We start from the raw sequence: 26,349 nt of genomic DNA, 5'->3' as shown, positions 1-26,349 counted from the left end.
CCTTTCCTGTGTTCACGAACAGCTGTAACAGGTGTCTTCCTCGACAGGTGTGAAGGAATTCTTTGAGTACATTGAACGAGAAAGGGCCAAAGATGTGGACCACATGGTCAGGTGGTATCTTGCCATCGGGCCTCTACTGACCAAAGTGGAGGGTCTGATCGTCCATACCAACACGGGCAAGGCCCCCAAGCTGGCCTCCTATTACCAATACTGGGAAAATAAAATCTACGAGGTCTTGACAAAGCTCATCCTGAAGTAAGTTAATCTTGCCTGTTTTCAAGACAGTGTGCATAGATTAAAATAGTTTACATGTATAAATCGTTAAAGGGGGGTCACAAGGTACAGAATGAAAACCAGTTGAACAGGAAGTCTCTTTCTGGTCACAGAGTGCTCGTAGGATGGAGGGATGACTTTCCACTTTGGTCACGTTCGTGTTAGGCCCCTCAAGACACAGGAAAGGAAATGATCCTCCCCACTTTGACTGTCTGCGAGACATGCACGTGTCTGTGTTCACATGGCAACAGAGAACTGCTGTCACTCAGTATTTGCCAAAACCCCGCATGATGCTCTGGCCCATATTGAGAGAGGCTAATTTAAGGATGTGTGGCCCATTCGCTCTTCCGATGGTCTAAAGTAAACCCCTGGCTAGAATGAGCATCACGTATTGTTGGATGCCTATTGTGTGGGCCAGCCTCATGCAGTAGAGGCCGTTCTTTCCCTCCTGGAGCTCACAGCCCACAGCCCAGCAGCTCAGCGAGACCAACTGAGAGCTGAGTACCTGTTATTGGCTGAGGATCGCTCTGGGAAACCAGCCTATGAAATTCATCACTATTACTATTATCTCTGTATTGTCAAGGGTGGCATTCATTTCATCACACAACATCTTTTTATGAAGAATTGCAGAAGAAATTTCTCTACTTTCCCTTCTGATCTTAGCCTCCTGAGAAAGTATTTTTCTTTTTTCTCTTTCATTTTTTTGTTGTTGTTATTTATTTTTTTATTTTATTTTTATTTTTAAAGATTGGCACCTGAGCTAACAACTGTTGCCAATCTTTTTTTTTTTTCTGCTTTATCTCCCCAAATCCCCCCGGTACACAGTTGTATATCTTAGTTGCAGGTCCTTCTAGTTGTGGCATGTGGGACGCTGCCTCAACATGGCCTGACGAGTGGTGCCATGTCCACGCCCAGGATCCGAACCCTGGGCCGCTGCAGCGGAGCATGTGAACTTAACCACTCGGCCACGGGGCTGGCCCCTGTTGTTTTGTTTTTAAATGTTATAGATACTATGAATTGTTGACTTCATAGCTTCCCCTTTTCTCCTTGGCTACTAGGAAGCTTAGAACCAAGTTTGTAACCTGGATGCAGCAAGTGTATAGTTATTTATGATTTGCATTGTTAGTCTTATTCTTGACACTAAATATCTATCTCTCTATCTCTCTATCTATCATTAAAGATAACATGAACGAGCGCTTACTCTGCACCAGGCTCATGTTATGCTCTTTACAATTCTCATCCTCATTTTACAGATGAGGACACAGACTGTTGGGAAGTTAAGTGACTTGCCCAAGGCCACATATCTAATAAGAAGAAGAGCTGAGATTTGAACCTGGGCCAGTATCACTTCACTAAACTGCCTCTGATTGGTGCCTTTTTTTATTTTGTCTGACTTTGATTTTAGAGTTTCTTACTGTAGTTAAAGTTTCCATGTGAGCTGCCGAAATCTACTCGGAATAATGCATTAATAAACACAAGAAAGCCCTTTGGTCTTCTTGTTTCCTGAGCCCAGTTTGACAAACTTCACTAAGTTGATCCTTTAAACAAACCTGTTTTCTATGTATTTCATCTGTTTTTGATTGTTGCTTCTAACTCGAACTCCTGAAGCAGCCCCTTCTATAGGGCTGCCTCCTGTGATGTTTCCTTTTCTAATATGCTGTGTTTTCCCTTGATTCATCCCTGCCTCCATCCGTCCATCCCTCCCTTCCTCCATCCCTCCCTCCACCCCACCCTCCATCCTTCCATCCCTCTATCCATCCATCCATCCACTCATTCATTCATTCAGAGGTTTATTAGAGCCTGCCATATGCCAGGCACTGGACCTGACAAGGCCTCTGTTCTTCTGGAACTTCTCCGTTCCTCACAGGGCAAGACACAAGCAAACAGACATAAGCAAGATGACTTCTAGAAATAAGGCAGAATAACGTTCCAGGGGGAGAATGGGACGGCTGCTATAATTGGGTGTCTAGAAAGGCAGGGAGAGGCCACGTCTCCGCTGAGTCCTGAAGATAAGGAGCGAGCTGAAAGACGGAGGGAGTTTCTGGGGGAAGACAAAGGCTGGTGTGAAGAACATTTTTCCTGCACCAGAGTCGAGCGTTTGGAAGTCGTCATTATTACTTACGTATCCTCCAACTAATAGATATTAACTTCCCAAAGGGAGAAATGAGCTATTTATGAAATTTAGGCCACAAAAAATTATATACTAAAACTCAGCCCAGGCTGTCCCTGACAGCCCCACCCCGCAACACTCCTTGCAGTAGGCGTTTGATGTGTGACTGCTGGGCCTCTAGTCGTTCTCATCGGTTGTTGGATCTGGTTCACTCTAGTGAGAGCTGAGTCTTTTTTATTAACCCCTCATAGGAATTTGCAGTCTTTCAATTCTTTAATCCTTGGAAACGTCCCTTTGTTCCAAACGGAAACCATTTTGACGGCGCCCGAGATCATCCTTCATCCCAATGCAAACGAGATTGACAAAATGTGCGTCCATTGTGTCCGCAATTGCGTGGAGATCACCAAGGTAAGGGCGGAGGTGTCTGGGTTGTTTCACAGAAGGCTTGTCGTCACAGGCGGCTGGGCCCGCCAGCTGGTGACAGCACGTTACCGAGGAGGTGAGGACACACGTTCCACTTCCATTCTTTGCCCAGAGAGTTTTAGTCTCTTCCCGCTCCTCCTCTGTAATCTCTAAATGGTGGAGTGTCCCAGGGCTTGATCCTGGCTCCCTTTTCTTCTCTCTGTATAATCATGACCACTCCGATGGTTCTTGATACCTCCCCGGTGGAGATGACCACCCCATTTCCACCTCCAACCCCACCTCTCTACCACACCCCACACTGCAGGCGGTCCCCTACTTGATGTCTCCCCTTGGACCTTAGACTTGGCACATCCAAGGTGGAATTCTTGACTTCCCACCTTGCGCCTTGCTCCTGCCCCAGTTTGCCCTCCTACCGGAAATGGCAGCAACATCCACCCAACTGCTTGAGCCGAAAACCTAGCAGCCATCCTTGGTCCCTCTGTTTGTCTCGTCCACCCATATCCAGCCCCTTGTCTCGCCTCCCAAACTCACTTCCAGGCTGTCCTCTCCTCTCCTTTCCGCGTGACCAAGCTACCCCGAGGTGCTGTCCTTCCTTGCCTGGGCTATTGCAGTAAAGTTTCTACAGTCCGTTCTCCACCACACGTGATCAAATTACCTTCTTAAAATACAAATCATTCGATATCAGCCTTTGTAAGAGAACCCCCAGTGACTGCACACTGCGCTTAGAACATAACCCAGACTCCTTACTGCGGTCCAGGAGGCTCTCCGCAATCCAGCACCTGCCTACCTTTCTGAACTCAGTTCTGACCCCACTCAGGCTCCACTGTGCTCCAGCCTAATGCACCTCCAGCAGGACACCCTCGTTCCTCCTCGAAACGGTTACACTACCTGTTCCCTCTGCCTGGAAACGTCTGCCCCCAGACCTTTACTCGCTGGCTCCTGCTTGTCCTTCTCTATCGCGTCGCCCTAATCCGCCTTCTTCCTGGCACTCATCACTCTCTGACCTTTTCTTACTCGTCTACTTGCCCATTTACCTGTTGACCATCTCATGTCACTAGAATGTAATTTCCATGAGAACATGGACCTTGTGTGTTCACATTTGAATCCCCAGCACCTCGAACAGCATCTAGCACATAGTTGGCTCTCGGTCAATGCCTGTCGAATGAGTGTTTGTTGGCAAGTAAACCAGATTTTATGTCTTACCAACAATGGGAAAATAGGGCCATCTTTGTGGATGTCACACCCCATTAGGACACTAGCATCTTTCTCTTGACTTAGTTTGTTCAGAAACTCAAACCTTTTTCAGGCATTTTTTTTTAGCAGAAAACTAAGTGTAGATGTTACAAACAGGGAATTTCATTTCATTGTGCTTGGAAGTTAATGACTAGATCGCACATATTTGTAATCTATGCTCATGAAGTTGTTTTTAATCCTTTGTCATGTAAATTCTCTTAACTTATAGGTTACATCACTGACTCTTTGAACAGGAATCAAAATAATGTCCCAGTGCTAAATAAATAGAAAGACTCTGCATAGAGCATTCTGGAGGGCCCGGCCCCGAGGCCGAGTGGTTGAGTTCGCGCGCTCCGCTTCAGTGGCCCAGGGTTTCGCTGGTTCGGATCCTGGGCGCAGACATGGCACTGCTCATCAGGCCGTGCTGAGGCGGCATCCCACACAGCACAACTAGAAGGACCCACAACTACAATATACAACTGTGTTCTGGGAGGCTTTGGGGAGAAGAACAAAAAAAGATTGGCAGTAACGTTAGCTCAGGACCAACCCTAAAAAACCATGATGGATATTAGTCACAACGTTTCACACCAATTTAACCAACTTAACCAGTTTTTCTCCTTCACTAATAGATGGATTTGAGGCTTTTTGTGAAGTCTGTATTATTTTACCTTCATAAATGCTTTCTTTCAAATGAAAAGAATTTTTGCCTATCCTCTTGGAAAATGTACTTTATTAACAGGAATCTCTGCAAGTAACCATTTACGACTCGGAAACTGAGCGTGGCTTACCTGCACCATCTCTCTGAGAGTCAGGGTTCATCTTTCTTGACTGAAAACAAAAGGAGCGAAAGTTTGAAACTAGAATCTTAATGGCCTCCTCTGTTAAGTGGGAATGCTAACATGATCCACCTTCTCGAGTCGTTGGGAGGGCAAGTGATGGGATACATGTCGAGAGCTTAGCACGGTGCTTGGCAATCAGTAGCTCTAAAGAAATGTCAGCTGGTGGCATTGACATTGGCACTGGTATTGCTAGTTGTTGTTACGCCTGTTATGTAGATGGCAAGACATGGTTCAGAGAAGTTATGTGCAACACATCCATGGTTTGCTTATGAACCACACTTGATTAAATGAAGAGGAAATCTTGACTGCAGCCCCTGCAGAGTCAAGGTGTCAAGTTAACAGATTTGTTCTGGAACACCAGGGAGTCAATTTGCCCCACTGTATGTGTCTTCATCTGTGTGTAAGGACACTAATATTGTTTTACTCATCCGTCCCATAGGAGGTGGATGGCCATTGTTATTTAAAAAGTTTCTTGTTGGTATAACAAGTGACTTCCAATCTTAGTGGCTTAAAACCACAACTATCTATTGAGCTCATGGCTCTGCAAGCTGAGTTCTGCTGGGCGGTTCTTCTGGGCTTGGCTCTGCTCACTCGCATGTTTGACGCTTGGCTGGCTCTTGGCTGGGGTGCTGGGTTCTCCTGTGTGTGGCTGGTCATTGTCCCATAGGCCAGCTCAAGCTCGTTCGTCTCATGGTTGCAAGGTTTCAAGAGCTCGAGAGCTGGAGCTGCGGGCCTGGTTGAGCCCTTGGCTTGGAACTTGCATAATGACGCTGCTGCCCCTGCTGGTGGCACAGTTTAAGTCACAGGCTAGTCCAGGTGGGAAAATATGCTCTTCTTTTTTTTTGAGGAAGATTAGCCCTGAGCTAACATCTGCCGCCAATCCTCCTCTTTTTGCTGAGGAAAACTGGCCCTGAGCTAACATCCATGCCCATCTTCCTCTACTTTATATGTGGGACGCCTACCACAGCATGGCTTGACAAGCGGTGCCATGTCCGCACCTGGGATCTGAACCAGCGAACCCCGGGCCGCTGAGAAGCGGAACGTGCGCACTTAACCGCTGCGCCACCCAGCCAGCTCCTAGGCTCTTCTCTTGATGGGAGGAACAAAGGGTTATGGTCATGTGTATAATCTAGTACAATTTATTAATAACGAAGTGATTTCCGTTACTAGAAAGACATCACTGAACACTAATTGACACACAGGAAGCGCCGTGGATACTGACGTCCGTCTTCTCCCGACTCTTGTTTTGTAGCATTTCGTTCGATGGATGAACGGCAGCTGCATAGAATGCCCTCCCCAGAAGGGGGAGGAAGAGGAACTGGTTATCATCAGCTTTTACAATGACATTTCTCTGAACCCTCAGATAATTGAACAAGCTGTTATGATCCCCCAGAATGTGCACAGGCTTCTGGTCAATCTCATGAAATACCTGCAGAAGTGGAAGAGGTACCGACCCCTCTGGAAGCTGGACAAAGCCATCGTGATGGAGAAATTTGCTGCCAAGAAACCTCCGTGCGTGGCGTACGACGACAAGCTGCAGTTCTATTCCAGGATAGCGTGTGAAGTCGTGCACCACCCCTTAGTCAGGGACGAGCACTGCATCAGGCTGCAGCTGGGGCCCCTGGCCTACACCGTGCAGGAGAACGCCAAGTCCTGGGTGTCCTCGCTGGGAAGACTGCTCAATGAGTCGGCCAAGGAGGAGCTCCACAGCCTCCACGAAGAGATAGAGGTGGCGGACGGCCGGGCTCGGCTCACGCTACTTTTCGTGAAAGTCAGGTCTTCATTGGGTGCTGCTTCCTGCTTTCCTCTATGTTCATTAAGTGCCCTTTGACCTTTCTCTTACAGCACCTGAGCAAGAACCTGAAGAAGAGCCCCAATACCCTGGAAGACCTCAAGTTCGTCCTCGCGACAATTGCAGAAATTAGAAGTAAATCCTTGGTGATGGAGCTGAGGTACAGGGACGTCCAGGAGCGCTACCGCACCATGGCCATGTACCACCTGCAGGTGAGCGAGCTCGTTCCTCCTCGGCGCCTCGCGGTCGGGTTCAACACCGAGACCCTTTTCAGAAATGTTGCCCAAACGTACTGCCATGCGTTTGCTTATGACTTTAAGTAATAAAATTTAAATGTCAAGCAGCCCCAGGGACTTAGAGGAATGCAAACTTAGAGATTGTTTCTTGATCTTGTGGGGCTCAAATAGTCTTTTTGGCAGCCTGGTCTGTGACTTCTCGCCGTTTCGATTCTCCCTCCTCCTTTTTGTCTGTTTTTTTTCTTTGTGGGTGTGTGCGTGGGTTAATTTCCTCTAATAAGTGAAGGACTCTTGCGAAAATGATAAGAAGAGAGAAAGTGAGAGAAATAAGACAATACAAGAAACTGGTAGATGATAATAATTCAGTTGTTCTTTGCTTAGGGTTGTTAAACGTGGTTTCAAGGAATTTTGTTAAAATTATCAATTTTGTCTTTTGTTTCCTTTACTCTATTAGGTGAAATTATTTTCAATTCCATCTTAATCTCCATTATGGTCTGCTTATATTGTCTATGGACCTCTTGGTTTTACTCAACTCATTTTGCAGCCTCAGATGCCAGTTAATTCTGATCAAATGCTAGATAGTGTCTGTGACAAACTGTCGAGGGAGCTGGGGCCTCTGGATGACCTTGTGTTTCATCAGAGATTTGTTTTTACTGCTGACAGACAGCACAGCTGGGTACATTACAAGCCAAGATAACCTGATTTGAATCAGAGATTAAGTCGATTTAAAGCTGAGTTTTAGTTGATGAAGGACTTATCTCTCCATGTTATCTATGGCCCTGTCCATCTATCTATGTTATCTATTTATTTTTAAAAATGACTTTGTCCTGATTTTATTTTAATTACAAAAGTAGAATTTTTTATGATTCAACCAGCTTTTTTCTGGGTTCAAATGACTTAGTCTGTAATTACCAGAAGCAGAAGTCACTGGGGAGTAGCTTTTTTTTTTTTTTTTTCTGGTGAGGAAGTTTGGCCCTGAGCTAACATCTGTGCCAGTCTTCCTCTATTTTGTATGTGGGTTGCTGCCACAGCATGGCTGATGAGTGGTGTAGGTCTGTGCCAGGGATCCCAATCTGTGAACCTGGGCAGCTGAAGTGGAGTGTGCCAAACCTGACTACTATGCCACCCTGGGCAGCAGCTGTGACCAGAAATTTTAGTTCTAAATTGCTGATCGTTTATTGTTTGTTTTCTTTTTTTCATTAGCCTCCCGATGCAGAGAAAGAACTGGTTGACAAGATTGAGAGCATGTGGTTAAATCTGTTTAATGATTCAGTGAATGTGGAACATGCTCTTGGGGGCATAAAGAAAACTTTCACGGAGGTACCTTCTTAATTTTTACTTTCTGAGTAAAGATACTGAAAAATGTCCATGGGGCTAAATTAATGCAACCCTGCTTTCCTCAGATTACTCGAGGAGAAATACTAAACTACAGACAGCAGGTCGAGGATTTCGCGAAACGTTTTTATCGTGAAGGGCCTGGTTCTGTTGGTGAAGATCTTGATAAAGGTAAGAATATCCGTGTTGGTTTGACTGAGGTATTTGGGTTTGCTTTGCTTAAGAATTTTACAGGAAAAGGGGAGGGAGTGATGGTTCTTAACCTTGCCTGTACACTGGGTTCACCCAAGGAAACTTGAAAAACCACTGACGCCTGGGGTCCAGGTCCTAACAGTCTGATTCCCTTGTTCTGGAGGGTTGTCTGGTCATCAAGATTTTTTTTTTCTTTAATTAATTTATTTTTATTTTCTGAGGAAGTTAGCCCTGAGCTAACATCTGCCACCAATCCTCTTCTTTTTGCTGAGGAAGACTGGCCCTGAGCTAACATCCGTGTCTATCTTCCTCTACTTTATATGTGGGACGCCTGCCACAGCATGGCTTGCCAAGCGGTGCCATGTCCGCACCCGGGATCTGAACCAGAGAACCCCGGGCCGCCGAAGGGGAGTACGCACTTAACTGCTGTGCCACCGGGCTGGCTCCCTGGACGTCCAGATTTTTAAAAGCTCCCATGGGGATTCTTTTTTCTTTTTTAAAAGATTTTATTTTTTTCCTTTTTCTCCCCAAAGCCCCCCAGTACACAGTTGTATATTCTTCGTTTTGGGTCCTTCTAGTTGTGGCATGTGGGACGCTGCCTCAGCGTGGTTTGATGAGCGGCGCTATGTCCGCGCCCAGGATTCGAACCAACGAAACACTGGGCCGCCTGCAGCGGAGCGCGCGAACTTAACCACTCGGCCACGGGGCCGGCCCCTCCCGCAGGGATGCTAATGTGCAGCCCAGGTGGAGACCACTTAGAGGGAGAATACTAAGGAGACGGAATTTTCTAACTGGAGGAGCTTGAAGCTGCAGCTGTCCCTCTGGTTTCAGTTAGAATGACAACCAGATAAAATCTGGTAATTCTAAATTTGTCTTCCCGGATGGCTGCTGTGGATGAAATGATAGTTTATGTACATTGTTTATGGTTTCCTAGTCAGTTTTGTATGCCTTAAAAGGTATGTATTCATTAATCTATTTATTTACTTATTTACTAGGGCTCGAACTTTTAGGCGTTTTCGAAAGGGAGCTAACGAGGCATGAAAAGAACCGCCAGGAGCTGGCCAATGCTGAGAAGCTTTTCGATCTTCCCATTACAATGTACCCAGAGCTGCTCAAAGTGCAGAAGGAGATGAGCGGGCTCAAGACCATTTACGAGCTCTACGAAGGACTCAAGGTGAGCCTCCCGCTGACACACTCAGTCTCCCCAGGGGGAAGGCGGGAGTCGATTAGGCCCAGAGGACTTGATGCCACCGTTACAAAGGGCCTGGGGCAGGGGCAGGGGCCGGCCTGGTGGTGCAGCGGTTAAGTGCTCACGTTCTGCTTCTTGGCTTCCCGGGGTTCCCCGGTTCAGAGATCTGGGTGCGGACATGGCACCACTTGTCAAGCCATGCTGTGGCAGGCGTCCCACATATAAAGCAGAGGAAGATGGGCACGCATGTGAGCTCAGGGCCAGTCTTCCTCAGCAAAAAGAGGAGGATTGGCGGCAGATGTTAGCTCAGGGCTAATCTTCCTCAAAAAAAAAAGCAAAAACAAAAAACCAAAACAAAGGGTCTGGGGCGAATGTCACGGAAGTTCTCACTTTAGCTCTTGGGAGGAGGTAATGGGGAGCGACTGCTGATGGGTACAGGGTTTCCATTTGGGGTGATGAGAAAGTTCTGGAACTAGAGAATGGTGGTGGTTGCCTAACAGTGTGAATGTGCTTGATGCCACTGAACTGTACATTTTAAGATGGTTAAAATGGTAAACGTTATGTGTATTTTACCACAATAATAAAAAAGAAAACTCTCTCTTTGGAGGTCAGGGCTCGGTGAAGGTGTGGGGTGAACTGTTTAGTTGGAAGCTGAAGTTAAGAGTAGCAAATATCATGTCTTCCGGGCGCCTCTCTTTAGTGTACGTTCCCCATGCAAATTCATGCCATTCGTTCATTCGTTCGTTCATTCATTCTCCCACCTATTCACTTAGTTCTTTGTAGCCCAGTGCTGTGCTGGAACGGCGTCGCATCTGCCTGTTCCGTTCCTATCCTCCTTGGGCCCCCCGGGAGACACTCACTTATTAATGTGGGTTCCCCAAAGAAACAGAACCAGTAGGAAGAGGTTTCTTATAAGGAATTGGCCCCCTCAGTTATGGAGACTGAGAAATCCCAAGATCTGCAGTCGGCGAGCTGGAGACACAGCGAGCCAACGAGCCAACAGTGTAGTTTTCCAGTCATATCTGGACTCAAAGACGGGAGGAGACAGGAGTCACCACTTGAAGACAGTCAGGCAGAGAGCGCATGAATTCTCTCCTACTCGGCCTTTTTGTTCCATCCAGGCCTTCAGTGCCTGGGGTGAGGGCCACCCACAATGGGGAGGGCCATCCGCTTTACTCAGTCTCCTGATTCAAATGTTAGTCTCCCCTAGAAACACCCTCACAGGGGCTGGCCCTGTGGTGCAGCGGTTAAGTGCACACGTTCCGATTCGGTGGCCCAGGGTTCGCCGGTTCAGATCCTGAGTGCGGACGTGGCACCGCTTGGCAAGCCATGCTGTGGTAGGCGTCCCACATATAAAGTAGAGGAAGATGGGCACGGATGTTAGCTCAGGGCCAGTCTTCCTCAGCAAAAAGAGGAGGATTGGAAGCAGATGTTAGCTCAGGGCTAATCTTCCTCAAAACAAAAACAAAAACAAAACACCCTCACAGACACATCCAGAGGAACCAAGCATCTGGGCACCCCTTGGCCCAGGCAAGTTCACACGTAAAATTAATCATCACGGTGACACTGGAACAAATCACTGTATCGCTATGATATGTGATAGAAATGAGGTGGACAGAGCGCTGTGGAGCCCAGAGGAGGAGGGCAGTGGCCCAGGGAGGGGGCGTTTGAGGAAGGCTCTGAATCAGGAGCGGATTTCTTCCTGGCGCAGTCATTGGATTTAGGGCCCACCCTCCTCCAGCACGTCCTTGTCTTAATTAATTACATCTGCAAAGACCTTTTCTCCAAATTAGGTCACATTCCGAGGTTCTGAGCAGACACGCATTTTGGGGGGACACTATCTAAGCCTGGTACACCCGGGAGTGTGGTACATAGAGGAGAGGAACAAGGACCGAGCCTGGGTCCAACATCAAATCCCATGAGAAGAAGACCCCCCAAAGGACAGGAGAACGAGGAGTGGCGCAGGCTGCAGGAAGCTGATGTCTGAGAAGCCGAGTGAGAAAGCGTTTCGAGGGGGTGGGACTGTCAGCGGCATCAAACGCTGCTGGTGGATCAAGCAAGAGGAGTGAGGAATGACCACAGAATTTCACATCCCGGAGGCCACTGTGACCTCCAAAAGAAAAGTCTTGATGGGGCGGTGGCTGAGGGAGCTGGACTTGAGTGCGTCCAAGCTGTTTACCCAAGAGGAGAGAGAGCGTAGGTCCTTACAGAGGCTTCTGCAGGGATCTTCACGCAGCTTGCTTTGTAGCAGCCCCCGACTGAAAACAACCCTCGGGTCCGTCAACAGGTGAACGGGTACTTCAATCGTGCCGCATCCGTCCCATGGAATACTGTCAGTAATAAAGGACTGAACTGTCGGGACCCCCACACCACATGGCTGAATCTCAGAATCACGCTGAGTGAAAGAAGCCAGACACAAGAGAGTACATGCTGTGTGATTCCATTTACAGAAAATTCTAGAACATGCAAGCGAATTTGTAGTGGCAGAAAGCAGATCAGTGGTTGCCTGAGGGTGCGAGGGGGTGATAAGAGAGAGGCAAGAGGAGAGCTATGAAGGTGATGGATAAGTTCATTCTCTCGATTGTGGTGACAGTGTTATGGGTGTACACATATGTCAAAACTTACCAAATTGTACACTTTAAACATGTCCAGCTTATTGCACATGAGTTAATCCTCAATAAAGTTTAGGAAAAAACAGAGAATGGGACGAGAGGAGCTAGAAACCCCAGCTATAGACAACTTTTCCAATGAGTCTTGTTAGAAAGAGAAGCTGAGAATAGAGGATTGGGGGGTGTGGGGTCAGGGTGACTTTTTTAAAGATGGGAGAAATCACAACGTGAGTTTGGAGACTGGTGGGATGACCCAGGAAGGAGGACACACTGGTGATAGGAGACAGAAGGGAGACTTGCTCGAGTGATCTCTGGTATCCTTGAGTAGGTGGGAGAGCTGGGATCAAGATGTGGCCTCAACCAGGAGGCAGGTAGGGCTATCTGTCGTCGTACGGGGAAGGCAGAGCGTATGCGTGGAGATGCTTCGAGCAGGAGAAGTTGAATGTCCTGTTCTCATTGCTTCACTTCCCCAGGGACGTGCACAGCAAGATCATCAGCAGAGAGGACGACGGGTGGAGGGGTGGCTGGTGGAGGATAGCGGGGCAGGGGTGAAGTGGTGGTCTAGAAGAATGGAGGAGCGATTGGGCCAAGGAGACGTGGGGGGACCCATGACTCCTGGATTTAGACTGAGGCTGTGAGCAAGGCTGAGTGTTTTCAGCAATCACAGTTGGCTGCCCAGGCGTAGGCGTTGAGCACTGATGAAGGTCAAGGTTTAACCAGAGGTTGACCATAGTTATGGTTTTACAAGTGTATTCGGCAAAAGAGTGGAGGGGAAAGGCGTGGAGGGTAGGGGAGAGGCAGGCATCGCAGTGGTTGACCGGCTGTGTGTGTAGATGCAGAAACTCCAAGAAGTACTTTAATTTCTTAATGATTTCTTTGTAATTCACCTCTCATTAAATTTTTGCAAAAAGGAGGTAATGAATCATGGAAGCCATCTAGAAATAAGCCAAAAACCGAGCTTTTAGTATCTTTTCAGAAAATGAAGAAAGGAAGAGAAATGAAAAAATGTAAATATGTTATAACGTCGTTTACACCTTGAGTTAAAAAAATTACCGTAATGAAACATACCGTATAATGAAATATGCCATACGTATATTTCCTCAATTAATACAATTTCCTGTCAAATACGTTTCATGACTTGAAGCAACTCTGTCAAACCTAGATGTTACAAGTTAAAAATGCGAACTAATCAAGACGTTAAATTGTATGCAAGACAGTACTTTATACATTAAACCTCAGGGAAATAGAACACAAAAAGCCTCTTTTTATGATAATCAAGTAAGATGATCTCAGTTGTCCGTATTTGTAAACTTAGCTTCTTTTATCAGAAAAGAGATGCATGTATGACAGCGCCCGAGCGGAGTCGTACGTACTAAGACCCAAGTGACTCCCTGGTTTAAAAAGTAAGTCAGACAGAGGAAGACACGTATCGTATGATTTCACTTATATGTGGACCCTAAAAAACAAAACAAACAAAACAAAACAGAAACAGACTCAGATGCAGGAAACAAACCAGAGGCCACCAGAGGAGGGAGGGGCTGGGGCGGGTGACAGGTGAAGGGCAATGAGGGGTACAGACTGCTGGTCCTGAAGGGAGCAACTCGTGGGGACTCAGACGGCATAGGGACTATGGTCAATAACACTGTAATGACTTTGTAGGTGACAAAAGGTAACGTCTTAGCCTGGTGATCATTTCATAACGTCTATAGATAGTGAATCGCTATGACGTACGCCCGAAATGAGTGGGATACTGTATGTCAATTGTACTTCAATAAAAACAACCACAGAAAGTACCTGCTTCTGATTTCATACTTCTCACTTTCCTCTTAACAAAAAGGAGATGTATTTTTGGATTTCACCCATCCTCAGAGACAGCATTATGTTGGCGAGGGCTTAAAAAAGTTGGAATTCTTTTGTCTGTGTTTCAGAGCCTTTGATCAATCCTTCCTTTGTGAATCTGAGGCTGCTGTGGGCAGGTGGGTGGTACTATTTTACAAGAAGTGAGCGTGACCGGGCCGTTAGGAACATGCTTTCCCGGTCAAGCGACCTTCGAGTTTCCGAAGGGGTCTCGTTGATGGGACTATTTCTTGCCCATTTCCAGGCTGCAAAAGAAGAATGGTCTCAGACTCTCTGGATCAACCTGAATGTCCAGTTTCTCCAGGAAGGAATTGAAGGTTTTCTCAAGGCTCTCAGAAAGCTGCCGCGGCAGGTCCGGAACCTATCGGTGGCCTACTATTTGGAAGCAAAAATGAAGGCCTTCAAAGACTCCATCCCTTTGCTCCTTGACTTGAAGCACGACGCAATGAGAGACAGGTGCGTTCTGTCCTCTGCTGGCCGAGGGAGAGTGTGGGAGGAGCTTTTAGTTCAAATCGTCTTGCTTAGATCTGATGATGGAGAGCAAGGTTTCAACAGCGATGCACGGCTAGAAGTATGCAGGGGATATTTCTATAATATTGTTTCTGTAAAGTTATCAACCATGAGGATTCTCCTATTTTTTTTTAAGAAACAAACCCTGTTGGCTGTAAAGTGGCATTTGCAGTTGCTTCATTTGAAGGTTTTAAAAAAATAGCAAGGGGTCTAGATTGGCGCCATTTAGCAGAAATATGTGACCCACATATGTAATTTAAGATTTTCTAGCAGCTGCAGTGAAAAAGTAAAAGAAAGAGGGTGAAAATAATTTTGATAATATGTTTTAATTAACCCAATGTATACAAAACATTATCATTTCAACATGTAATTGATATAAAAGATTAATCACAAGGTACTTTACATTCTCCTTAAAAAAATACATTGCAATCTGGTGTGTATTTTACACTTAGAGAGTATTTCAGTTTGGACTGGCCACATTTCAGATGGTCACACGGGACTCGCGGCCGCCATATTGGACAGAGCAGGTCTCGCTAGTTTTCTAATGGGATAGCCGACCAGTCCTGAGGGTGCCAGGGAGGAGGTCCACCCTCACTGGTCTGTGATCATTTGGATGTGGCTCCACAGGGACAGGAATTAGTAGGAGCTCTGTGAGTTACATCCTGCCTGATGTCTTCCTCTCCTCTTCCATCATATTTCTCCAAGTGTGGACAGAGAGTCATGTAGTGGCTCCAAATGCCTTCGTTCTACGTAGTGAGAAAGTCATTCCCCTCCCACTTCCCTTCCGTCCTTCTGGTTACATCCTCGAGAAGGTGTCCCTTCAGTGCTCATGTGTCTTTGACACCTCTCTACACCTGTAAATCTCCCTTCGACCCAGTGTGGCAGCCCTGAGCCCAGGGGACGTGAATTCCAAGCCCGTCTTTGTCACCGTTCTACTGAGACCCTGGGACGCTCACTTTTACCTGTAGTAAACATTCTTCAGTGTTCTCACCTAGGCAGAAAGTAAACTAGGCAGAAGGAAGCATTTTCTAGCTAAAGTTCCCTGTTTTATGATCCCATAACCCAAAGTTTCCCAAACTCAGGTCATTTCCCACCATTTTTGTCATATCCCAGTATCGCCTATACTGTCATTACTCTGTGTATTTGTTCCTATCAGCTTGTTTCTTTTTTACTTAAATGAATGTATTCTAAAAAGAAACTTATGTTAGCGCCGTAAATGAAAAACCAAAAGCTTTTGCTTTTGTAAATAGAAAGTAATTATTTTTTAAAAATTTAGCTCAACACTGTTGCCTGTCGCTGAGCTGAGGCCTGCCCCAAAGCACAGTGGGTGACAGTGCAGAGGTGTCGGAGGCCCTGCAGCCCTGAGCCGAGACTGGCTGTTTGACGTAATTAGAAAGAGTGGAAGGATGCTGAAAGGGGTCCCTTTCTCCCTGGTGACCCACTGTATCTCATGCTGTGTCACCTGTGGACCCTCTGACCCCCGCCAGGGTTGTAAAACCCCTCCTTCATATCAGCTCCTGGGCTGGGCCTGGGATCAAGAGAGAATAAAACAGGAGGTTCGCCTTTCTCACCATCTTGTGTGTGTGTGTGTGTGTGTGTGTGTGTGTGTGTGTTTACAAGAAAAATCAGCGATTCTATGCTTGCTGCTTATATGCTGGCTACCTGGCATTCTGCTGCTCTGGCACCGGGTTTAGCATTCATTCCATATAAATGGAACTGTAAAAATGGGCAAACCCACAGGCGAAATGTGAACCTTAAAAGGAGGCCAAATGGGGTCAAGAGCAGAGCTGCCTAGCCGTGTGTCTGTCCAGATCCTCCTGTCCCCAGGAGACCCCTCCCTACCTCCCCGTCGCTCTGCAGGTTTTTCTGTGGCACTCGATACACTTTGTACTTATTTAATTTACAGATTGATTTTATTGTTTTCTCACGGTCTCCCTGGGTAGGTGGCAGTGTTCCTGAGGGCGGGGGTCTTGCTTTTCTGTCACCATGTTCCTCCCCCCCCCCCACAGCTAGCCCACTGCCTGGCTCAGAGTTAGTGTTGATAAGTATTTATCAAACACACAAGTGCTCGTAATTTATACCAGGCTCGCAGACGGGCTGAGCGCTCGGCACAGGTTGGCGTCACTGGTCTAGGCACATGACAGAAGCAGTTTCTGCCGGTGGTCCTGAAGACTAGCCATCCGGGAGAGTGTCTTGCTAGATGTTGTTTCCTGGGTTTAATTCTGGCAGCAGTGGGGTTTTGGAAACTTTGGAAGTATAATTCCCATGATGTCCTCCTATTTCAGAATTCCGTTACAAGAAGTGTTTGAGGTGGGATTTGTCCTGTGGTTTGTGGGGATAATTAGATCCATCACTGAGTCAAGGAAGCGCTAACATGGATGCTCTTGCAGGCACTGGAAGGACCTTATGGAAAAGACAGGCGTATTTTTTGAAATGACCGAAACGTTCACCTTGGAAAACATGTTTGCTATGGAACTTCACAAACATACGGACGTTCTCAGTGAGATTCTGACGGCAGCCATCAAGGAGATCGCCATCGAGAAGGTAAGACTGTTTTTAGCTGTAAAACAGTCTAGAGAAAAAAAGAATCATTTTTTTAATTCAAAGAGAAGAATTGTTTGCTCTGGTACCTGTTGTGTTTGAGTAGTAAAGAATTATTTGTTCTAGAAATAGAATTTCTGCCTCGGTTAAATCTTTTCTTGTTCTTAATTATAGTTTCGCTTTCAATTTACTTATTAAAGAAATAAGGGATGTTCATGCTAGAAAACCAAGAAAATAAACAAATCACTTAATTCCACCACCTGAAGATAATATTAACATTTTAGTATATATCCTTTAATGCTTAAAAATGCATATACACATGTACACACGCCACGCATATATTCACACATCACAAAACATGCACACACATACACACATGCGTATGCCGTACACATAGATGCACACAGGTGCACGCGAGACACACATCATGCATACGGGTATACACAGACATACGCATACACATAAATGTTGACATGGGTGTGTTTTTGAAAATGTAATCATAAACAGTCACATTACTTTGTAATTTGAGTTTCTGGCCTGCGGTAGAGGAAGCACGGGCCAGAGCTCACCAGTGTGCGGATGGAGGCCGACCGTGGAACTTAGACCCCGTTCTGTGGCTCAGTTGCCGAGTGAACTTGGCGAGCTGCCTCTCCGCTCCGAGGCCCCGGTCCCCACCTCTGTGAAGTGTGGGTACCAATTTTCCCAGCCTCCCTAGGGTGCTTTGGGGGCTGAGGGAGATCACGTCTGGAAGGTGCTCGCTGGCCCACAGCAACGGCCTGGTGCGTGATGGCTAGCCTCACCACGGCAGCATCTCTGCTTCCTTGGGAAACCAGCCCAGACTCCGGGTTGAGGAGTTGGTCGAAAGCAAGCCCAGAAAGTTGCTGTTGGGTTGAGGTTCTGCTTTTTCAATTTATGGGCCTGAAGCATTCTTTCTATACTCCCGACCAGGCTGTGAAGGAAATCCTGGACACGTGGGAAAATATGAAATTTAACGTGGTCAAGTATTACAAGGGCACCCAGGAGCGGGGCTACATCTTGGGGGCCGTTGACGAAATTATCCAGTGCCTGGACGACAACACCGTCAACCTGCAGAGCATCTCGGGAAGCAGATTTGTGGGACCTTTTCTGCAAACAGTTCACAAATGGGAGAAAACACTTTCTCTAATAGGGGAAGTCATTGAGGTGAGAGAAAAGACGATTGATGGCTAAGAGCCAATGCACAGTAGGAAAGAACCTTTACATGAGAATATTTTGTGCTAATATTTTGTCCTCTTTCATACTTTTTCTGTCTTGATTTATTTTGTGGGGATGGGTGCATAATTAGAGGAATCTATCTGAGTTTTTATTTCAATGAATGCATTTTTAAGTTCCAAGATTCCCAACTGGTTCTTTTTTATATGTCCCTATTCTTGTTTGAGATTGTCCTGTTCTTGTTGAAACGATGCTTTCACCTCCTGTATCACACTGAAGAGTTTAAACTTATTTAAATTCCTTTTCAGATTTCCCTATACTTTTTCTTTTCTCGGGTCAGAATTTTCCTCTTTTTTTTTGACTGTCTTTCTTGGTAGTGGGTTTTTCTCCATGTGGTTTCCATTTTTTTTTAGTTCATCTGACATAACACTTTTTACCCGTGCCTGCTTCACTTTGTCCTGTGTTTCTGCAGTTTCTCCCATCTGGCCTGTCACGTTGGGCTGCCCCAGACAAGGCCTTATACTGGGTCGTTTGGGCTTTCTTCTTTTGTGGGATTTACTAGTCTGGACCTCTGGGAGCAACCCAGGCTCATTTCACCATTTTTGTGCAGCTGCCTTTTTTCCTCCCCTGACCACAGGCAGGTGCCTTGTTCCAGGGCCCACCCCGAGCTTTGGGTGGGATGGTACCAGGCCTGGCTCACTGGCTAACATGTGGTCCAGGCCCTCACTGCCCATCGCACATGGACTCCCTTTGATTGCTTTTTTGTTTGTTTTTTGTCTACTAATTTTTATTAGTGGAAGCTGCTGGTAGGATATAGTACCGCTTTTTTTCTTTTAGTTAAATTTTTTCTTAATTAAAGTGAAATTTATAAAATTAGCTATTTTAAAGTGCACAATTTAGTGGCGTTTCGTACATCCACAATGTTGCACAACCACCGCCTCTATCTAGTTCCAGGACATTTTCATCATCTCAGAAGCAATTCCCATAGCCATTACAAGCAGCCACTTTCTACTCCCACCTCCTCCAGCCTCTGGCAGCCACCAGTCTGCTTTTTGTCTCTATGAATTCACCTATTTTGGCTGGTTCATATAAATGGAATCATGCAATATGTGGTCTTTTGTGTCTGGCTTCTTTCACTCAGCACGATGTCTTCAAGCTCCATTCACACAGTAGCAGGTGTCGGTGCTTCATCCCTTTTTATGGCTGAATCATATTCCGTTGTGTGGATGGACCACATTTTGTGTATCCGTTCCTCTGTGGATGGGGATTTGGGTTGTTTCCGCCTTTTGGCTGTTGTCAGCAGTGCTGCTATGAGCTCGTGTACAACTGTGTTTTGAGTCCCTATTCTCCGTTCTTTGGGTCTATGCCTAAGAGTGGAATTGTGGGTCACGAAGCGTCTGGCTCAAGTTTTGCGTGGGCTTCTGCACCAGCTGTCCTTGGCTCCTCTGGGTCACAGGGCTGCAACCCCTGCTCACGACTAGAAGCTCCCTCCCTGTCCTGGGCTGGTGTGGAGATCTTCCTCTTGCTTTTGAGCGTGACTGTGTGTTGGACAGTACTTAGCTATGCCTTCCCCATGGTCCTGTATATTTGGAAAGGAGTGTACGTGCTCACTCTGCCGTCTTGCCGGAAGGTCCTCTGGCCGGAGTGGATGTGAATCTGTCCCGTGTGAGGGTGGGGTTTTGCCATTTGCACCCGTGCTGACGTTAACGTTGTGCATTTACAGATTTGGATGTTGGTTCAGAGAAAATGGATGTATCTTGAGAGCATTTTTATCAGTGGAGATATCCGATCACAACTTCCAGACGAGGCGAAGAAGTTTGACAACATCGATAGAGTATTTAAAAGGGCAAGTGACTGGCTTCCGTTTTGGTCATAAAAAACGACAGTGACTTGAGATACTTCTACTTACGTATTTGCATGTAGAATTTCGTCTATTAGTAGCTTCTGAGTTTTTCTATCATTGTACATGACCTTAATCTGTTCAGTAAAAGTTTGTTTGATTTTAAGCCACTGGTATATGGAACTGAAACTTTTTTTTTGTGAGGAAGATTGGCCCTGAGCTAACATCTGTGCCAGTCTTCCGCTACTTTATGTGGGACGCTGCCACAGTGTGGCTTGACGAGCTGTGCTCGGTCGACTCCCAGGATGCAAACCTAAGTGGAGCATGCGAACTTAACCACTACGCCACCGGGGCCGGCCCCCACTGAAACATTTTTATATCTATTTTTTATTGTAAAAGTAATACTTATTTATAAAGCTTGGAAAATATAGAAAAGGAGAAAAAAATGTATCTTCCGTAGTTCCATCACCATGACGTGACCACTTTAATATGTCATACATTTCTTTTATCTTTTTTCTATGTATTTGGGTTTAAAAATGCAATTATAATGATATCTTGTATACATTTATTTTATAACTTTCTCTTAATATTATGAGAAACGTATTTTATATTACGAAACCATCTTAGAAAACATTTTACACTTGATCTTAGCCAAAAGACCAAGAAGCGATGAGAGAAAATATTTTAATGCCTTTGTATAAGGTTCCAGGGTGTAGCTCGACGTTTGTTTAGTTAATTGTTGTCTAGTAACTGGCCATCTTGTTTGAAGCAGAATTCTTTGCTTCTATAGATAATAAATAAATAAAACTAAATAATAAATAATATAAATAATACTACAAATAAATAAATAAAGTAATATAAATAATAAATAATAAATAAATAAAGTAGGTTTGTGCCTTAATGCTTTTTCCATATTTAAGATGGATATCTTATGATAGATTGTTACAAATTAGATCGCCCGTGAAAGGCTGTGCCCACTTTAAAGTCCTTCCCAGAAAGGGCCGTGGCGATGGTCGTGGCTGCAATGAGTGTGGCGAGGTGGGCCCAGCCTGCCTGCCTTCCCAGCCGGGCGACTTCGCTTCTGGCCGTGCTGCTGTGCTCTTCCGTTGTGGGCGGCCACTTCACGTTTTGGTCTCCTTTGTCCATTAGAGTTTATCATTTTTTCTTAGCCATTTGCATAAGCTTTGTTTTTAAAACTTATAAAAAATTACACAACAGATACCTGTTCATTATAGAAGGACTTAGAAATCATAAGAAAGCCAAAAAAGAAAAGAAAAAATACCCACGGTCCCGTACCCAAGATGATCATTTTAACAGTTTAGCTTATATCTTTCTAGAATTTGTTAATTCTTGTGTAAACATATAAATAAATATATAAACAAGTATTCTACAAAAATAGGATCATAGTACCAACATGGTCATTTTTTATAATTTACCATCTTTGACATGTATTTCAATAAATGTGTAAACATCTAAGTGATAACTTACAGCAAATGAGTGACCTAATTCCCTATTTTTGGACAATCAGGCTATTTTCTTATCTTTTCTTCTTGTTTTGCGACTGGAAAGAGTGCGGCAGCGAGTATTCTGGCGTGTACTCGTTGCTCCGAGTGGACCCGCTGCTTCACTGGCTCGGCGGCTGTGCTCGAGGCCCCGGGCTGCGCAGGGCCTGCGGCGGGCACGCGGGCATGCCAGTGAGCAAGAGATAAAAATCCCCACCTCAGGCGGCTGAGCCTCTAGCGGGAAGACAAAAAAGAAAAAATGAACATTGGAAATCAGTAGATTGTATAGTACGTTAGAAGGCGCTAAGGAGACGCTTATTAAACGCGTAACGGCCTCTGTCAACCTGGCCTCCTGAGAGGCTGTGTCCCGGGTGTCGCTCGGCTCTGCTCTCTGTGGTCCCCGGCCCTGGCAGTGCCCGCCCAGGACGAGAGCATCACTCTGCTCCCTGGCTTGACAGCTGTCCTCTCCCCCTCGTCCAGATCATGGCCGAGACCTTGAAAGACCCCGTGATCAAGAGATGCTGCGAGGCCCCGAACCGCCTCAGTGACTTCCAGAGCATCAGCGAGGGCCTGGAGAGGTGCCAGAAGAGCCTGAATGACTACCTGGACTCCAAGAGGAACGCCTTCCCCAGGTTCTTCTTCATCTCGGACGACGAGCTGCTCAGCATCCTGGGGAACAGCGACCCGCTCTGCGTGCAGGAGCACATGATCAAGGTGGGCCCCGGCCTCCCAGGGGCGGGGGGTGGGGCGGCTGTGTCGACTCTGTAGCTGCGGGTTGTCCTGTCCTCGTTCTCTTCACAATTCAGTTCAACCCAGAGTTTTAAGACTGTGAAATGCTGCTGGGGTGTTTCTTTGAAGCATAAGCCGGATGAAATCCACCGTAGTCTGAAATTACACCAAGACTCAGCTGCTGTTTGTTGCTCTTTTTCCGCAGTCCCCAGACATTTTTTGGAGAAACTAAAAAAATACAGAAATACACAAAGACTAATATAATAAGAGAGGCAGTACAGGATGGTGTAGCACAGGGACTCTGGAGCCGGATTACCTGGGTTAAAATCCTGGCTCTACACGGATTTGCTGTGTGGCCTTTGGCAAGTTACTGAACCTCTCTGAGCATTGGTTTCCTTATCTGTAAATGGAGATAACTCCGATAATTACCTGATTCAGTGGAGTTGTTATCAAGATTAAATGAGTTAATATTTGTACTTAGAACAGTGCCTCCCTTAGGATGTTGACTCAATATCCTTATCCACAACCCAGAATTGACACTTGTCACCATTTCGTCATAGCTACTCTGTCTCTTTTTTTTTTGTAAAATAAAGCTGTAGAGATAAAGTTGACATGCTTTGTCCCCTCTCCCCATTCACGGTTCTTCCTCCACTTTCGAGAGGCAGCTGCTATCCTGAGTTTGTGGCGATTCCTCCCAGGCCACGTTTTCGTACTTTTATATATGTGTATGTGTATCTGCGAACAACGTCGAATGGCGGGAAACACGGCAGACAAAACAGGCCCTCGGGGTCGAGAACCGGAACAGGCCGGAAATGAGCCTTGGTCCGCTAATCCAGGCTCTGTACTTAGTATCAGCCCAGAGCAGGGCTTTGCAGCCTTGGTGTGGACATCTTGGGCCAGATCATTCTGTGCTGTGTGTGTGTGTGTGTGTCGGGGGTGGGGCTGGGGCTGTCCTTTGTGTTGCAGGCTGTTCAGCCGCATCCCTGGCCTCTGTCGACTGGACACCAGCAGCGTCCCTCTCCAGTCGTGACAACCAAAAATGTCTCCAGACCTTGTCCGATGTCCCGTGGGGGCACAATGATCGTGATTGAGAACTAGGTTGTAGAGTAATTCCTTTATTCCACATAAACAAAGCACTGAGGGTCAAGCGCGTGCCTCCGTACTTTCCCTTGAATTCATGCTGATTTCCTTCTTAAAGTAAGAGTCACAGTTTTGATGGCATGTTTTCCTTTCTCAAAGAGGAGGCTTCTGTTCTGTTTCCACTTTTAGAAACAAATATTTTACTGTTTTAGAAAATGCATTGTTAGAAATACTTCATTTACTGGGAGCCCCTTTTGCAAACCCCCCATTTTATTCTTTCAAGCCTGTTGCCGTCTCCTCCTCCTCTCTGACTGGCAGGTGCCTTGACTTCTGTATTGGGCCCTAAAGGACTCGTTTTCTTGAATATTATTCTGGTTAATAACAATTATGATGGCCAAGAAGTGGCACGTTTACTGGGCCAGCATTTCACACGTGTTGTTTGATTTGATCCTTCCAACCTCATCTTGTAAGTGTCATAAGAGTGTTTATTTCAGGCTGAGAGAGGGGAAGCGACTTGCCCAAAGTCACCCGATTGGATGTGGACACAAGTCTCTAATTCCTCCGCCGGGGCATTTAATCAGCAGCTGTCCTGCCTCCCCGGTGTTCTGCTGGTCCACACGTCCAGACAGCTCTCCATACCAGCATATACTCTAGAATCTCAAATGTGGGGAGGTAGTCTGTCTTCCTTTTCCTTCTTTCTTTTTGAATCCACCACAGAACTTCGCACAATGCAAGATAAACGAAAGTACCCAACGTGTGTTTGTGGAATGAACCCTCGGGTGAAGGGGCGTGTCTGTTGCGTGCATCCTGGCAGCTCTGATGCGGCATGGAGCACTGCAGGCTGTTCTTTGATTCCAGAGCCAACGGCAAGTGTTACAGGGGGCCTTCTCCTGCTGTATTGCAGATGTACGACAACATAGCATTGCTGAGGTTCAGTGACGGGGACAGCGGAGAAAAACTGGTGCTGGCCATGATTTCAGCTGAGGGAGAAGTCATGGAGTTCCGGAAGACCATACGGGCCGAGGGGCGAGTGGAGGACTGGATGACGGCGGTTTTGAATGAAATGCGAAGGACTAACCGGCTGATTACCAAAGAGGCTATTTTTAGATACTGTGAAGACAGGAGCAGGTGAGGTCGTCAACGTGAACATGCGTTCCTTTGTCATATGAATGGTCATAATGGATTCATTTTAAGGGTTTGGAGTAGATCGACAGACGTTCCAAATGAGGTTTCCTTTTCTTGCAGGAGCTAAATTAACTGATAGATATCTGTCATTTAAGCATCACCTAGTACAGCATTTCTCAAAGTGTGGTTCCTGGATGGGCAGCATCAGGGCCCCTGGGAGCATGTTAGAAATGCAGATTCCTGGGCCTCACCCCAAACCTGCCCCATCAGGGGGTGGGGCCCAAGAATCTGTGTTTTCACAAGATTCCAGGGGCTTCTGAGCGCGCTTGAGCGTAGGACCCCAGTGACCCAACAGAAACCAGATGTGGGAAGGATGGATTCTGTGTACAGGTTAATGAGTAAAGTTGTTTCTACAATATTTAATGGATTTCAATCACTCTTTGATTTTTGTGGCCTGAGAAGCTTCCAGGCCCAGAGCTGAACCATGCCTGGTGCTAGTTGCCAAGAGGGCTGGCTTGCATGTGCGGTGGAACTCCAGGTGCGTAAAGCATCCTTGCATCACTCGTTCTGTTAGGTTTAGGTGGTATTCCCGGGAAAGTTGCAGTATATTTGGCGGGGCCTTTATGCGCACATAAAATCATTGTTATCCTTATAAGAACACCGTCCTCTTGATTTTGTGCACTTCCTTTTTGTTTTTGTAAGCTGAAGACGTCTGTTTAAATAATTAGAAAATAGCATAATATTTGTATGATTATGATCCTTCTATTTCTTAGATACTGTAAAAATTAGCTTCCATCTTTATGTAATCAGGTAATGTAGATATATATTCAGTGGTGTGCTGGTAAACTGGCTTTCTGGAAAAAAACAAGCTTTGATTTGTGTAGTTTTTATGGTGGAAGTTCTCCCACGATGGTTGACTTCAAAGCCAAATGGAAGAGTTTTAACACCCACTTGCAGAATTCCTGAACATTTGGCAGTGAGCTCTTGTGCGCTGGCAGGAGGCGGCCCCGGCACACTACCGGCTCATTCATTTAGCTGATATTTACTGGACTCTGTTCTGGGTTAGTCACCGTGCCAGATGCTCTTTCAAAACTGAACCAGACAGAAACCATTGCCTTCCAGTCGTGATAACCGAATATTTTAAAGTCTCTTTAATGATCCCAAATCGTATGAATTTTATACCTGAATTAGTTAGGTTTTTTTTGCATCATAACTACCGCTTTGCCAGGGCGTTGCCACGGGTCACAGCGGCTGGTTGGTGGGAGACAGAGTCAGAGAATGCGACCTGATTAATCGAGAAGTGTCCGTGACACCCCTTCCTCACCAACGTGTCGCTGTACCTTAGCGTGGGAGCTCATTGCTCCTGACGAAGGAGGTGAGCAGTTGAAATGAGCATAGGGATTAATTCGAGCTGATACATTTCAGCGTCACCGAGAAGACGGGCCCGGAAAGCGCCCAGTGTCCTGGGATTTGCTGAATACCGTCGTGTTCATCTGAGCTCTGCCCTGGGCCCCTTTGTTTTCTCTGGTCCCGTTGAGTCCTTCTCTCCTGATCTCTGACTTCCTGGGTTTGTTGTCTTTTTCAAGGCCCGTCTTCGTTAATCACTTTAGCACCGTCCTCGGGCCCTTCATCCCTTCTGTTACATCTCTCTTGATGTGTAGGGGTCATAACTCTAAATACTATTTAGGTCTTAGATGCACCCCACAATTTGAAAATGACATGGTAGAGCCTAATACTTCTTGT

General features: G+C 46.2%; 1 protein-coding gene across 1 annotated transcript in view; it reads left to right on the top strand.

Moving 5' to 3' along the window:
* Positions 1-26,349, top strand: part of DNAH10 (dynein axonemal heavy chain 10) — a 139,186-nt gene that overhangs the window by 41,202 nt on the left and 71,635 nt on the right. Inside the window, exons 18-30 of the mRNA XM_014858817.3 lie at positions 48-255; positions 2,635-2,791; positions 6,131-6,607; positions 6,724-6,882; positions 8,110-8,226; positions 8,310-8,412; positions 9,429-9,607; positions 14,333-14,544; positions 16,989-17,142; positions 18,088-18,321; positions 20,054-20,176; positions 22,153-22,386; positions 24,386-24,609. Of these exons, the coding sequence (XP_014714303.2) occupies positions 48-255; positions 2,635-2,791; positions 6,131-6,607; positions 6,724-6,882; positions 8,110-8,226; positions 8,310-8,412; positions 9,429-9,607; positions 14,333-14,544; positions 16,989-17,142; positions 18,088-18,321; positions 20,054-20,176; positions 22,153-22,386; positions 24,386-24,609 (2,581 nt within the window). The remainder of the gene's footprint in view (positions 1-47; positions 256-2,634; positions 2,792-6,130; positions 6,608-6,723; positions 6,883-8,109; positions 8,227-8,309; positions 8,413-9,428; positions 9,608-14,332; positions 14,545-16,988; positions 17,143-18,087; positions 18,322-20,053; positions 20,177-22,152; positions 22,387-24,385; positions 24,610-26,349) is intronic.

This window comes from Equus asinus, chromosome 8 (genome assembly GCF_041296235.1).
Source record: "Equus asinus isolate D_3611 breed Donkey chromosome 8, EquAss-T2T_v2, whole genome shotgun sequence".
Lineage (NCBI taxonomy): Eukaryota > Metazoa > Chordata > Mammalia > Perissodactyla > Equidae > Equus > Equus asinus.
The sequence above is the reverse complement of the archived record's forward strand: the minus strand, read 5'-3'. Positions and strand labels throughout refer to the sequence as shown.